The sequence below is a fragment of the Mercenaria mercenaria genome, chromosome 19, assembly GCF_021730395.1.
Source record: "Mercenaria mercenaria strain notata chromosome 19, MADL_Memer_1, whole genome shotgun sequence".
In the NCBI taxonomy this organism is placed as follows: Eukaryota; Metazoa; Mollusca; class Bivalvia; order Venerida; family Veneridae; genus Mercenaria; species Mercenaria mercenaria.
In genome coordinates this window covers 36636650-36653464 of record NC_069379.1, presented here as the reverse complement: position 1 = coordinate 36653464, position 16815 = coordinate 36636650, and the positions used below count along the sequence as shown (strand labels likewise).

The 16815-nt window shown below is 33.7% G+C and overlaps 1 protein-coding gene across 1 annotated transcript; it reads left to right on the top strand.

The window, feature by feature from the left end:
• The first annotated feature begins 2975 nt into the window (after nucleotides 1–2975).
• Nucleotides 2976–16537, top strand: LOC123541699 (calexcitin-2-like). The gene is made up of 6 exons (XM_053531391.1): nucleotides 2976–3073; nucleotides 5435–5487; nucleotides 8075–8185; nucleotides 9768–9897; nucleotides 11216–11313; nucleotides 13431–16537. Exons 1-6 carry the CDS (start codon nucleotides 3013–3015, stop codon nucleotides 13542–13544), a joined length of 567 nt encoding a protein of 188 aa, XP_053387366.1. The 5' UTR covers nucleotides 2976–3012; the 3' UTR covers nucleotides 13545–16537.
• Nucleotides 16538–16815: the final 278 nt, after the last annotated feature.

Below are 16815 nucleotides of genomic sequence, written 5' to 3'. Positions count from 1 at the left end.
TGAATACAAATAAGGTGGTTACACTTAATAGCGCAGATTTGTAACATCATTGACCATGTTTAAAGCAGTTTTGCAATTTTTTATAAAACAGATGTAAAACAAAATATTTTCCAAGGCTATTAAACATTTAGGTTCGGGCCAAAAATTTAGGGTAGATCAGGATACCGAAAACAAACAATGTTTTACGTCTTAATAAAACGGAATTACATCACGTTTGTCAAGAGAGTTCTTCCTTATAAAACTCTAATTCTTCATAAATATTCATCTAATTCTTCATGCACATTGCAAGTTTACAGGGCAGAGTTCCATTCTGTAATGACATATCATTAGATAATGTGTGAACAGAACAGAACAGAACAGAACAGAACATATTCTTTATTAACTTGTACAACATGTACATCGTTAGATAACAAACATTACAAAACACAGATTCAATTTGTGATATGCCTCTGTTTAAGTGTTAACAGAGCTGGATATTAGTCATTAGATTAGAAAAGGGCAACACAAAATCACTACAGAAACACGGATGATAGGCTCTAATTAATTAGATAATGGGTGAATGCAAGAGAATAGAAAAGTGGGAACGCCACAAGTCGGGCAGCACGACAAAAACGAAAATGTTACAGGCTGGGTTTGATTGAGCCTGTTCATGTTCTACTTTATCTATATGCACCTAGATTTTTTACGCATTCACCCCTCGTAGTATGTCATTAACTTAGCTTTGTAGCTAACCTCAGTTTCATCAAGGGAATTAAAACAATCACTAACATCGAGGCCTTAAGGTTTCGTGTAATATCTCGCAAATGGGTTTATTTGATCAACTGATAACATTCATAACTATTAAAACAAATCCCATTGTATTAAGGCCGCGGCTTGTTCAAGATAATTTTAAGCACTGTCACGTGCCCTTTTAATAGGGCAGATGTCTTTAACTGGGTCAATGTTCTGTTGATGAAGCCAATATGATACTAAAAACCTGTTTATCAGTTGATTTATTAATAAAGTTTGAGCACGAAATACATGTATAATGGTTGCTTCAAGTATATTGTTTTCAATTAGAAATAGAAATGGTCATAGCCTCGCGTCAAATATCTTGAGCTTTTCTTGCGTTCCTTCATTTTGTAATTTGTTTCTGATGTCTTTCTCAGTTTTTCTTAACATTGAAACCGCTCAAATGTCCAGAACAGCATATTTAAATATGTGACTAGGCAACTTCTTTTGTCAATCTAATTCAGCAAAAAAAACTGTGGCACAAATATGAAATATACAGTATTCGAAGAATTCATTATTATATTAGAATAATTGTCTTGGCGTACGTATACGAATGAACCAAATAGCTGAAGAGAAAACAAATTAAAAGAACATTTACATTAGCCAACTGTACTTATAATCAATATTACTAAAATCAAGCATTTCCATCCGGTACAAAAGTCCAACTGCAATTATAATCATTTTTACTTAAACGCAAGATATTTACATCGAACCTAACAGGTTCAACATCGAACTGAACAGGTCCAGTTCAGCTCTGTTAAAAACATAAGTCGTTTTGGTAGATACTGGTGCACACGGTTTACTTTATACCTGCCTTAAGGAACATACCGCCTCGGTAGCCTAGTGGTAGAGCATCCGCTTCGAGTGCGGGAGGTCGTGGGTTCGATCCCCGGCCGCGTCATACCAAAGACCTAAAAAATGGTACTAGTAGCTTCCTCGCTTGGCGCTCAGCATTAAGAGGATAGTGTCAGTATAATGTGACTGGGTGGGGTATCATGCCTCGTGTCTACGGCGTGATATTCCAGTGAGGCAGCACTATAAAGTTGGGCATTGTGCTCACTGCTACAAGTAGACACGGTCGTTTATATGACTGAAAAATTGTTGAAAAAGACGTTAAACCCGAACACACACACACATGCACACACGCACACACCTTAAGGAACATCATTTGCATCTTTAAAAGAAGTTAATAGATGAATGAATGAGTGCTGTTTTGAACACAAAATTTAGGTTTTTGCGACCAGAAAGGATTTAGATTATTGCGGTTTATCCGCACACCCATACTGCTCGTTTATCATTTTCAGCACTTGTTCGCAACTAATAAGCGAAGAGTATAGATCCAGACTGTATTGATGTGCAGGTTGATCATACAGATCCGCCAAACTTGTTGCAGAGCCCTAACGTTGAAGTTTGCCCTGCGGCACTCTTATGATTAACTCTGATTGCTTTAAGTCCGCAGCTATATGTTATAAGTACAATATACACTCTCAGACCCAACTAAAGAGCGATGGTAACATGTTATTGCAAATAACATATCAGATCTGTTTTCACTATCAACAATCACTCAAGATGTACGTCGTTACACTGTTTGTTTCCTTTCCTGTTTATGTCCAGTTTTGTTAGAAGAAGGCTTAACGAGCTGTCAATAGAATACTGAAAAAACAGTTTCGTATTAAAATGTTGATGCGAGGCTGCAAACGTTAACAAAACAAGATAAAATAGAGTTGAAACTGTCATTTCGAAATTGCGGTTATCTCGAAGACATTTTCAAGTCCTTTACAACTGCCTTCTTGAAATATGTATTTTCACGTTTTTATATTTTTCATTTGAAGCACAACAATGAAATATAAAACAGCAGTCTTTAACCTATTTTTTTTTTTTTTTTTTTTTTTTTTTTTTGATTTAACGTTGCACCGACACATGATAGGTCATATGGCGACTTTCCAGCTTTAATGGTGGAGGAAGACCCCAGGCGCCCCTCCGTGCATTATTTCATCACGAGCGGGCACCTGGGTAGAACCATCGACCTTCCGTAAGCCAGCTGGATGGCTTCCTCACATGAAGAATTCAACGCCCCGAGTGAGGCTCGAACCCACATCGATGAGGGGCAAGTGATTTGAAGTCAGCGACCTTAACCACTCGGCCACGTTATATTTTTCAGAAAAAGCACTGCAATGGCAGACTAATAACCACTCCATAAACCAACTGTTCGTTTTTGTCTTTTTCAGCTGAAACACAACGATGGCAGGTTTAACAACATTCCAGAAAAAGAAATTTGAAAAAGTTTTCAGTATGTTATATGGTACGTAAAGATATACATGTACTGTAAGAACGATGTTACATTCTTAGTTTAATATATATACATTACACCTAAGAATTTACAATATGAAATACTTGATACGGTCCAGACACTGGAAATTTCTGAGATGCTCTTGAGTGTCTCCCACCTAACTAGAGGCCTGTACTGGTTCTTCCCAGGAAATACGGCTTCGCGTGTATCGGTGCTATACACCGGGCACGTTAAAGAACCAGACTGTCTATTCGAAAAGAGCTAGGCTAAGTTAGCCGGACACGTCTGTATCTGAAAAGTTCTCTCTGTTTGTTCTGGGGGCTTTATCTCACTCTGTCTCTCTGGTCAGATCGCTCTGTGTCTGCGCTAGTAGAGGATGATTTCGCGCCCTGTGTGGCTGCAGTTGCTATGTAAAGCGCCTTTGAACGTGTTTATCATGAAAAGGGCGCTATATAAATCTGGTATAATATAATATATATATTTCTTCTTCTTTACCTGTCATCAATGTTGAATAAATAAGAAAAATGTTCTCTGACTATCTGAACGTTTTATTTCGATATAACATATTTTGAAACATAATAATGCAGTGTATTTTTCATGTTGTAAAATCTCTGTGCACAGTTCTCCCACATATCTGAAGAGTTATCGTACTTTTCCACGCTTTAGTCAAAAACGAATGAGTGTGACTCAATGCAGACTTGGAGCGCCGGTATAAATTACAGACTCCGGTATATATCGGATTAATTAAATTTGGACGAAAAATGTCTTAAATGTATATATTTTGTAACCACGGTGATACTAACCCTAACCTTTAGCCAGTATATTATGCATATGATACACTAAATGCGTGCGGACATGCAAAAATATGCATATGTTTGCCGTGCGCTACAATTGATAATCACTTTCGGGCATGCGCAGAAGACCGGTCCAACTCTGCAATGAGTTACATCGAAAACAAATATCAATCTTTAGAACTGGCGTCATAATGTTCTGACGTCATAAAAGGTGACGCCATATACAGTAACTTTTTAACTATTAGCTGTTGTCAATCAAAAGATGAACCTCGCTAAAAGACAACAGTTATACGTCAGCAGTTTGCACGAGTTATCCATTAGAGATATTGCGCGACTTGGAGCGCAATACTATTCCGCGAAAAAACGAGTGCATAATTTGCGTTTCGTTTTATTCATGCGAATTCGCTGTTATTCCTTATATTACTGATACAAATTTGCTTTTGAGCCTGTTCATGGACGGTAGTGGAAATGCATGCTACCGTCCACACCCTCTAGCCCCGGGTTGAGAAGACCTCAATATTTACACATTTTACAAGTACCCAGGGATGTGCCCAATTATTTTCAAAAATAATTAATTAATTCCAATTACATTGAGAAAATTGCTAATTAAATTATATTAATTACAACCATTTTGCCCAAAGTAATTAATTAATTACAATTATTTTGCCCAAAATAATTAATTATAAATAATTATTTTATCTCTAACAATTCAGTCATTTGCAAAACAATTTTTATTATTCAACATAATTATTTACAATTCAAAGCTTTTTTGAAAAAAAAATGTGCATAAAAGCAGCAAATTCAATCATTTACTTAACACATGCATGTTAATATCAGCAAATGTCAGCAAGAAAACATATTTGGAAGGATAAAATGTTTGAGAGCTGATGAATTCATGATGTGCACTATGTGTAATACCACGACAGAATGACAAGCTTCAATATCAGTTTTTCTGTACATTCCTAATTATTAGGTTTAGTGACTAAAATGTTCACCCAGTGATCACACTTCACAGAACTGAATAGGGATTAACACCTCTAACACCTGATTGTTGATACAACAATACCTGTCAGCTATTTGCTGTCACTGTGAACATTTCACACGCCCTTTGATCAGTAAAAAAGCCAAGGTAATTGAAAGTAATTAGATTTAATTGACAAATACAACCAAATCTAAGTCAGTAATTAATTAATTTCAATTACTTTAATTTAGTTTGTGCTTAATTATTCATTATTTTCAATTAGATCAAAATTTGTAATTAATTATAATTAATTAAATTACAATTATAATTAGGCACATCCCTGCAAGTAACAAAAACAATTTAGAGACATCCACAGATGTGTTAATACGGCGGTGCACATGGAACCTTCAATGATACATTTCCGTGTAATAACCATGAAAAGAGGCATATGGTCCCCAGTTAAAATAATGGGCTTGCCCTAAACGTGAAAACAATGGACAAACTAAACAAAGGGGATCTGAGGTTACGTAGACATTGTACGGCCGCCAGACGGCACAAACAACACTGCTGTGATGATAAAATAGAACGGGTTTTATGTTTTATCTTTCTGTTTTGTAGATAGCAATGGCGATGGAGTTATTGAGAAAGAAGATTTTGACATTTTATTGGGTGTAAGTTTTGTCTTATGTATTATTACAATTGTATCATTTATTTTATGATATACATCATAATAAACAAGTAAAATTTTGATGCAGAGCATCAAATCGCCGGAGAACTGAATTTACAATAAAGTAAAATGATCACGAAATTTAATTATATACATATACTCCATATCGACAAAATTTATCACGTGATCCGAAACAGGTAAACAGAGAGTTTCCCAGCCAGTGTGTTTATATACATACCACATGTACACATTGCAAAGATTAATTAGTATTATCTTAAATAAATAACACACAAAAATTTAATGAAGTTTCAATTGTTTAAATGAAAGTACACATTTTTTTTCATTTACCCAGCAATATAACTGCATTGTCCGTCAAGAACGTTTGGTTCTTTTAGACAATGTATGTGGTAATTCATTTTTCCTCTGACTTCGACAACATTTTGCTTTTAGAAGGAATTTATTGTTTGTTTTACAAATACACGCATCGTGTACATAACTTTCAATAAAAAATGTATCCTTTTTTAAAGACTCTGTTTTATTTCCTCTTTCTTTTATGCAATCAGCAATATTTTAGAATTCCATTTAATTTTTTACTCCAATTCCAAGAACTACTAGAGGCCATTTCTGAAATTATCTGTAGAATGTTTATAAAGACTGGGATTAAATTAGGGTTCTGTGTATGTTGAGTGTCTAACTGTGGTTATTAATCAGACATGGTTGTAAACCCATTGTAAAGGCATTCTCTCTGCAGTGTAGTGAGAATGTTAACCTGTTTCACGTGATAGAGCTATTGATACGGAGTATATGGATAAGTTCTTTAAACATGTTTTCTATTTTCCTAAAAAGCTATCTTTTGAAATAATAAAAATCTTAAGCAATTTTAGGCTCCTAATTCCTTTATGTGAGTCTTTCATTAACTGCCTTATTTTTCTCTCACTTACAATATCATTTTTTTCATTGTCATATTTTAATAACTTCTCCTACCAGCTGCAGAATACTAAAGGGAATCAAATATAGTCGCCGGTAGAAACCGGCGACTAATCAAAGCCGTTTAAAAATATATATATTAAAATAATGTTTGACAGGTTGTCGAGATCATTCCAAAACGTGTGTACATTCCTGTACAAGTGTTATATTTCCTGGTCCTTCGGGATCATGGAGTTCGTTCAATATATGTGTAATAGAGTTCCGCTTAAGCCGGGGCTACGGGCGTAAGAGGTGTTGCATATTTCATTACCTCTCATTAACAGACTCAATCAAACCGAGTCTGCTATTATTCTGCTTGGTTGCATTCTATGCTTCCAAAGGATCATTTTACAGATTTTATTGAGTGTTCGTTCGAAGTGCAACGTTCTAAATCGAACAGCGACGATGTTTATCGTCATTAATTATGAAAAATCCTACTACATACGTAGATGTCCAGATGTGAAATTCAACCCTTCTGTTGTCTCTATTAATAGATAAGGGTTTCAAACTGTCACTTTTTATAGGTATAGCACATTGTTATTAACACATAATATGGGCGACACGTTAATGACTTTAAAAAATGTATGTTACAATAATACTTCATTGATACATACATTTTTCGTCTTATTTTATATGTAGTCGACTGAACAACATACGACATAATAATGCAAGAAAAAAGTGCATCATATGCATTGCCCATCAACACATGTTTTAAGTAATAATTTCTAATGAGAAAATAACCTTACGTGTGTGTCTGCTATAAAACAGAGTACAATTCCTCGCCTCAAGACATCCTTAGTGGGTTGAATACCAAGTAAACATGTCTTACACGCGCTTATTTGCAATTTGTGTCGATGGCACTAGAAAATGTTTAACTGTTAAACAGCGTACCCCTAGCCTTTGCAATGCGAACAGCGGGTGTCTTTATGACTTTTTAAGACTAGGTTGCACACCATACGACTGTTGTAATTTAAACGTTCCATGTTCTAACTGTCTGATCGGACAATTCAGATTTAGGTTACACCGAGAAAGTTATAGGTCGTATGGCGACTTTCAAGAATTACTTAAAGTATTGGCGGGACCCTGGGTGAAACCAGTTGGATTGCATCCTGGAAGAATTCTACCTTAACCGTAGAAACATGAAATATATGCGTTAATAAGAGGTGACAAATTAGGCATTTTGCAAAGTGTATGATTGTTGCAGTGTTTTCATTTCATTCTTATCAAAATGCTAATTTTAATCTATATAAGTAAACATGATGCCTCTGAAACGATTATAGTCTTGAACTTTGCAAATTTTAATACTAATGTCCTGAAATAGCAATGCAATGCTCATTACCCTGACATTTCGTATTATTAATATGCAAATAATGATTGTGTGGATTCTTTTGAATGTGTATACTTTCGATTATTACCACATTTACCCGATATATTTTAATGTCCTGCAATAGCAATATGTCCATTAACTTGACATAGCCTGTTAACATGCTCGCAGTGAATACTTGTTCTCTTTGGACTGTGGATAGTCCTTATGTTGGTAAAGTTGCCAGTTGTCCTACAGTTGTGTCGGTGTGACATAAAACCCAACATACATGTAACAACACGGTAATTTTATATTATTTCAGAAAATACAAAGCATATTAGGCTGGGAAAAGAATAGTCCTAAATATAAAAACGCCGAGAGCACGCTACAACTTGTCTGGGACGGACTCGTAAAAGTAGCTGATTTTGACAGTGTAAGTAATAAACACTTTGCGCGTTTAGACGCGTATGAACCACTTTCTGACTTGCTGCTAATCCATGAATCGCATTAGCGATTCTTGGTCTATTTGCAAGAAGTCCCGATGTAGTTTACACACGTCAAAACGCAAACATATGTTGTTTTTCAACCGTTTTATTTACATTTATGCAATAGCTTGATACAAAAATAAATGGTTTACTTTCTATGAGCATCAGATTATCAAAATGAATGACAGAATATCGATCTGTTTAACCTTTAGTAGTACAGCAAAAATACCAACCCTCCGATAAAAATAGTTCTTAATCCTGATTTTATTAAAAAGTATCTCTAAATCAAATAAATCATCGTATAGTCATATAGACAATTTTGATCTCTACCGTCAGAAAAAAAAAGTTATAACTACTATTTAACGTTGATTTCCAATTTTGAAAGATGTTTTTGAGCGACATCATTTTATTAGTTTCTTTTGCGAATGACGTCAGATCGCGCATGCAGTCTAGCTTTAAGGGCTACACTTTTGCACCAACATATTTGCACCAATGTTGTTCGCCTTTTTCAGTGTATATCAAAACTACAAATTGAATGTAGATGTTAATGATTATAATGCCATTCTAAGTGTTAGGGACTTAAGGTTCTTTGCTCGGTAAAGTATTAGGAACTGAAGACTCTTAAAGACACCGCTACGAATTAAACATGCTTTTTATGATGCTACTGATTGACATGGGATTAGTAAATGGTACGATTTTTACGCTCTGCGTGACAATTTCTATTTCTAATTTTAAAAGTGTTTTGCAAGAAAACGGCTGTTACGATTATACATTGGATATTTGATTTCTGTTATTAAACCCTTACCACGCTAAATTTCTGTAATGAACTTGTCCGTCTTTCAATTTGAACAGTACTATTAACTGATAAAAGGAATGGTTACCAAAAGGATACTGACTGAATGGCGAACAGTGCAGATCATGATCAAACTAGACCGATCATGATCTACACTGGATGCAAAGGCAGAGTTATTCATGTCCAGCATGATAAACGTTAAACAGTATATACATATAACACTTTTTTATTTTTTTCTTAAACAGGAATAAGACAAGTTACTCCTAGTACCAATTATTTATGGCGACAAAACGTATCTCAGATTTTGTAGTCTCAACTAGTGTCAGTGGAAAGTTGTTTTAATATACGACGTCAAAAATGATTCTTTGCAGTTAATTGTTCATGTTTTTTTTACATTAACCCAGCAGTCTGAGGGGAAAAAATATAGATCTTCCCATATTAGAAATCAGGCAAATTATTATGCATACTGCGAAAGTCCTCTTCTGCATGTTTTTAACCTTTACCTTACTAAATTTCTAAATAGCTCGCGGCAATTGATTCTGCCTTTGCCACAAATGCAGACCGAGATCAGCCTGCACGTCTGTGAAGCCTGGTCATTTTTTGCGCTGTTCGCTATCAAGTAAACTTTCAGTGAACACCCCTTCTAATAAAAATTCATATTGCCTAAATTGAGCAGTCCATTTTAGAAATTTAGCAGGTAAAGGGTTAAAAAAAACTTTTTACATTTGCTTTTTAAGGATGCAAAAATAACCATAGTTGAATGGGAGACGATGTGGGGAGGCTGCATAGAAGAGGTAAAGAAAGGGCAATTCCCGGACTGGCAGAAAAAATACATGGATTTTATGTTTGATGTCAATGACAAGTCAGGTACAAATCTGTTAGAATAACTCTTTATTCAATAACATGTCGGGTACAAATCTGTTAGAATAACTCTTTATTCAATTACAAGTCAGGTACCAATCTGTTAGAATAACTCTTTATTCAATGACATGTCAAGTACAAATCTGTTAGAATAACTCTTTATTCAATTACAAGTCAGGTACCAATCTGTTAGAATAACTCTTTATTCATTGACAAGTCATGTACCAATCTGTTACAATTACTTTTTATTCTACTTTTAGATATATCTTTAAGGCTGGAGATTGAAAGTCCTAGTCTATAAAGAATATATTACATTTCTTTAAGATTGGAGATTGAAAGTCCTTGTCTATAAAGAATATATTACATTTCTTTAATACTGGAGATTGAAAGTCCTTGTCTATAAAGAATATATTACATTTCTTTAAGACTGGAGATTGAAAGTCCTTGTCTATAAAGAATATATTACATTTCTTTAAGATTGGAGAGATATTACGTACCAATCTGTAATTAGCTTCCATTAGATCTGGTGGATAATATATGTGCATTGTTATACAGTCATTGTGATTAAGAAATAATAAGCCGAAAAGGAACTTGAAACAAGTGTTTACTGAAACCAGTAAAGTGCTGTATGAGGTAGCAAAGCCCTTCCTTCTTAAAACAATATTGCAAATTCTTTAAAAAAAACGTAGGTGACAAAGGAGGTGAATACGCAGACCCTTAACATTTATATTGTAGGAGATGGTCGAGTAGACCAATCAGAACAAGATCATTATACCATATGGACTAATTACGCATTCATAACGTTACACTGTATGGTCATTATTTACGTTACATTTATATCTATAGATAGATCGGCAATAACGTGCTCTCTCTATGCAATATGAGATTATTGCAAAGTGCAGCCAAAACATTACCTTCATATTTTACATGGTTGCGTAGAACGCGCCGAAGCCTTACGTTTATATTTAAGAAATAATATGTAGAAAAAAAACGTGTTTTAACATTATTAATACACGGAAAGAGGTTATACGTCCGCAGAATAATTGCACGAAAGCGAAGTCAGAGTGAATTATTCCGGCGACGAATAACCGATTTTGAGTGTATTAATTTACTAGGTAAAACACTATTTTGCAATACATTGATTCTAATATGTCCTTAATCTAAAGCAGTAGATAAAATATAGCAGCGCTCTTTCTTTGTCGCAACAAATATATTGACGTCATTGCACATTAAAGTGACGTCACTTTAGTTCAAGCGTGTTTTAAAAGAAACAAGCATATTAGAATGCAGGATATACCATAATATTATTTCTTTTATATTGTAGGAGACGATTGCATAGACCAATCCGAATACACAACATTCATGAAGCACTTTATAAAGGAAAGTGAATGCAAAGCTGCATTTGATAAAATTTCTGCTGGGGTAAGATATTTTAACATGATATTGTTTAGACAATACGTCTGTATGGAAACAATTAAAGTTCAATTAGACATTTAATTTCATTTCGGAGACAAAGGATGTAGTTGTACAAGTAGAAAATATGCCTTATTAAATACTTAGAAAAAAATCTGAATCTGACAGTCCGAGCCGTAAATCAAAACAATGGCTTTAATAATACGTTCTATTATGCTAATGAAATATTCAGACCTTTCAAAAATATATGTGTTAAAAGTTATTGAAGATAGGATTTACCATGATACTAATATTAAACTACACTGATGGGAATCACATGATCAAAATAATCTCTAAACTAAAATGAATTTATGTAATATGGGATGATATTGAAGAAATATTTGCTGTAAATCTTAAATAACCTATCATATGGCAACATAGATGTGTCCTAAAACTACATAGATTTCAATCACAATTACCTTCTGGTTATCTGGAATACTTAAATAAAACTGGGATTTCTTATTTTCCTTAGTGTTTGTAATTACAGACTGTCTACCATTATTGTTAACTACATACTAATTTAACAATTTTCATTAGTCGTATGTTAGGCTATGTTTAAATTTCATACCTTATCATGGCAGGAAATTTATTCATGTTCTTCAAAATATAATTTTGATTTAGAGATTATTTTGATCATGTGATTCTCCACAGTGAAAATATATGGCAGCCACATTTTAAAAAAAGGCATATGACCCTTTGAGTGCTTCTTTAGGAAAACATCCAAGTTGTAGACTCTCAAATACATGCAAAGAATGTGTGACACTGTTTCACGTTCTTAGTGGACGAAGTGTTAAGTGCTGTGTGGCGGCCGTAAAAAGTCGCCCGACTTCATCTCAGTGTAGTTATATTTTCTGGTCCTTCGGGAGCATTGATTTCAACTCATTTAGATTTGAAGATTGAATACTGCTAAAGCCGGTGCTAGGGGGCGTGGGCAGTGTTGCATTTTTCCATTACTGCTCATGAACAGACTCAATCAAACCGAGTCTGCAATTTTCACTGTTTGTCTTGTTCTCGGTGCTTCCCTGGGAGGGATCTACTTTCTAGATTTTATTCATTAGAAATCTTTTCAGTAAAAAAAAAATACTTATTCATTCTGAATATACTATTGCAATGTCCCACTAGCGTTTGCTTAACCTCTACCCTGCTATATTTCTAAAATGGAATGGTCCATTATTCAGTTTGAACAGTAAAATTTATCAATCAAAGGGTTGTTCACTGAAAAGGTTGATCTTAGTCCGCACTGGTCGCAAAGGTAAAATTACTAGCCGCCAGCAGCCTAAGGTTAAGAGAGATATTCAACTATTTTAAGTGAAGAAATTTACAATGCAGATATCAATGTCAAGTTTCAGTTTCGTTAGCTTAAAAGGAACATTCTAGTATTAAAATGAAACCAATTTGCTATGCATATATCATTTCATGTTCCAGTTTCGTATTTACTAAGCTAAAGAGGGACATACAATTAATTAACAGAGCATATATTATTTCATGTTCCGGTTTCATAAACTTAAGTGGGACGTTCAATTATTTCAATTAAACCAGTATTCACTAAGCTTAAGAGGCACATAAAAGTATTAAACAATATATATATTATTTCATGTTCCGGTAAGCTTTAGAGGGGCATTCAAGTATTTCAATTAAAAATATTGCAGTGCATATTTCTTTTCATGTTCCAGTTTCGTATTTACTTAGCTTAAGAGGGACATACAAGTAATTAACAAGTTCCGGTTTCGTAAGCTTAAGAGGGACATTCAAGTATTTCAGTTAAACCAGTATTCACTAAGCTTAAGAGGGACAAACAAGTATTTCATTTAAGAAATTAACAGTCATGTTCCGGTTTCTTAAGAGGGACATTCAAGTATTGCAACTGAAACAAATAATAGTGCATGTTCACGTTTTGTTAATTAACTTAAGAGGGAAATTCAAGTATTTCAACGGAAACCATTTACAGTACATTGTATTTATATGTCGTACACCGTCCTTACGATGTATAAGATTGTATAAGATTCTTCATAAAACCAAAAAGAATGTGTGACACTGTATAAATTGTACTATGTTGTAATTGTTGCTTTTGTTGCTATATATTGTAGGGACAGGGACAGAGTAACGGTATAACACGTGACGACTTTGCTAAACTTTGGAAAGAATACCTTACTTCGGATGATCAGTCCTTGCCCGGAAACTCTCTCTTTGGACCAATATAAGATTATCAATAAACTAGAATCCGGCCATACAGCGTTCATACTGTTGTTTCTTGTTTGCAAAGATTTGATATTTTATCTTATGAATTTTCAACTTTTCTTTCAAATTGTTTGTAAGTTTTATATTAATTATTTTGTATTTGTTAATGTTGTGACACTTTATAGTGCAATGATAGTCTACGTTGTAACAGCTTTATTTTTTATCTGGATTTTACATCATGTTTTTAAAACATTTTGACAAAACAAAAAATGAATCGAGCCTTTAACTTACGCCTGCTTTTCAGTAAGCATACATTTTCTGACTTAAACCCATTTTAAGAGTTTGGTATTTGTTTTGGCTTTTTCACACCACAGAAACGGAATCTTATGTTCACAACGTTGTGAAAAGTGTAAAAGGAAAAACATGAGGTCATGTCTTAGTCCATTGTTGGGTATATCTAGGCACATTGGGGCATTATTTGGGCTGATATTCTTAAAACATTTTCATCGAAATTCGTACATTTTCTATTGTTTAAATACATTTTCTATCGAACTACTATTGATTTGATATAGATTCAAGTTTACTGCAGAATAACAAACCGAATAAATAATCTATAGGAACGGTTTCCAAAACGAAATTTAACATTATACCAATGTCTACTAAGATGCTTTATAAATGCGGGTAGAGGAGTACTTGTATTATGTTTTTGCTAAAATCTTTGATTAACGAGGGAATAATATCTCGAGCATTACCAAACACAAAGTTCTCTTTACCGAAGTATGTTTACAGTGGACGAAGAATACAAATACTGATTATTCTAAGCAAATATTAAATTAAAGAAAAAGTCTTTGTAGTACAGAAAAGAAGCATTTGTAACAGAAAGCTGTCTGGCATTTCGTTAAAGTAAACTTCAGGCTGAGCTTTTAGCCACAAGGTTTTTTTTTCAAGGATTTAAATAAAATATACTAATTGACCACCTTCCATGCCAACATACCGCAAGCTTTTAAATGTATTTTTTAATGAGAACTGGGGCTAAAAATTAAGATCACTAAGAGCATGCATTTAAGCAACATTTTATCATTGGTAAGCTGTTCGCTGACCTTTAAAATCGTTTTATTTCCACGATTTGAAATTCGAAATCGAACCACCTGTAAATTATATATTTAGCAACATTTTCACAAACAGTGTCAAAACATGAAATAAAAATCACGTGAAAATGTTTAATTCTATAATATTTTTGCTATCAGCTACCAAAATGTGGTGAATATACAACTTTAGATTGATGGTATAAAATTAGTTAATCGTTGTAAAACACTTTCTTAACGACCCATGATTGTGAGAGTTATGTTTTAGTTATTTTACATATTTTACATATTGTGTGTGAATACATGTGTGTGTATTTTGTCTTTATATAATTCACATTTCTATAATTGCAAAACACGCTATCGAGTCCAAGTTAAGGTATATATGTGTCATATTCCTAAAGACACTCGGCAATTTACGTAAAATTACGTATTCTGGCTGTGCAATTCGGCATGCTTCGGATGTAAAACAGCTTAACGCGCACAAACCGGTAAAATGCCGAATAATAGTTGATTTGCCGGCAACTACATTAAGCCATGTTATATAACTGTTTTACCTAAGAAAGTTTGCTTTCTACTGCTTAGTTATCTCCATTTTTGAAGTGTATTCAAAGTGCAATATTATGTCGAGGTCTATTTTTACTTTCTTTTCAGAAGAATTGTTGGTCAATTAAGATCAGTAGATATAATCGGGATCATCAGAACGATGAATTTATAGATAAATGTGAGTTCACAATCATTCACCATTGAATGAATCAGACTTCACAAATATATGATTGTTCTGTGATTTACTTTTGATAAGATTTCTAAGATATGAATGTCTTAGTTTTGACAGGATTTCTCACATATGAATATTTTAGTTGTGAACAAGATTTCTCCCATTTGAATATGCCAGACGTGAACAAGATTTCTCACATATGAATATTTTTGTTGTGAATAAAATTTCTCAGATATGAATATGTTAGTTGTGGACACGATTTCACACAAATTTAGTTGTGAATAGGATATACAGATATGAATTTGTTAGTTGTGAAAAAAATTCTCACTTTGGAAATTTTAGATGAGAACTGTCTCTCATGTATGAATATTTCAAATTTGACAAGATTTCTCAAAAATGAACAAGTTGTGAACAAAATTTCTCATATATGAATATAATAGTTGTGACAAAAGTTCACATATATAAATATTTTAATTGTGACAAGATACATATGAAAAAGACTGAATGCTGAACAATGACGAATAACACAGATTTACGTTTTGATTCGAAATAAAATATTTAAAGCATGTGGAATTTTATTTCACCATTTTTACACTTCAACAGATGTGAAAAAATGTACCTATCGCATATGCAATCTATTCCATCCTCAACTGATGTGCAATAAAATACTTACAACATATGCAAATTTATTTACAGCTTTTTTTACAATATATAGGTCAACATTCCATGGACTGAACCAGCTATGCAGTACTGCATTAAAGACATTTCAAAGTTTTAGAAACATTCGATTGGCATATACTTCAGCTTAGGTTTTATCAGGGGAGGGCACTTCATTAATTTTGAAAATAATATTATTCGAATTTGATGTGAATCATTAAAAAATTGTAGTTTAAAAGGATTTAATTATGTATTCTGATATAAATGTAAAACGTGAATTCGGCATGTCTCGGTTAGACACAGACTGGAATGTATCATTTCATTTTATGAGACAATTGAGAGTCCTACCCATTCGTAAGCCAACGTTACATCAATGACTATCTAGATATATAATAACTGGCGATTATGTTGTTTTTACACCTCCACTTATTATTATTTACCCGTTTACATTTTTATATCTTTACATGGTTGTATATGTGTTTTTCCTTTTTTTAATTTCGCTAGATGTTTGATATTGAAATGTAATCAATGTAAATAAAATAACAAGAAAAGTGTTCGATTTAAGGCGTTTGTATATTTTTGACTCGCCAGATTGTCTGACTACTCTTTCTTTGTAAAATGAAAGGCCATTAACCAACACTGAATATTCCTTATTCAGTACACGCGCTATTCCATGTATGTGAAGCCGCCCCTCGGAACCTACTGTCCTTTGATTTTATATCCATTTTATAGCATAATATATGGCCAGGAACTTAAACTGACCCTTACTTAAGGGTTGTATTGTATATTCAACCATTGTGGGTTGTGGACTACTTTCCGCTGATTTCGTGGTTGGGG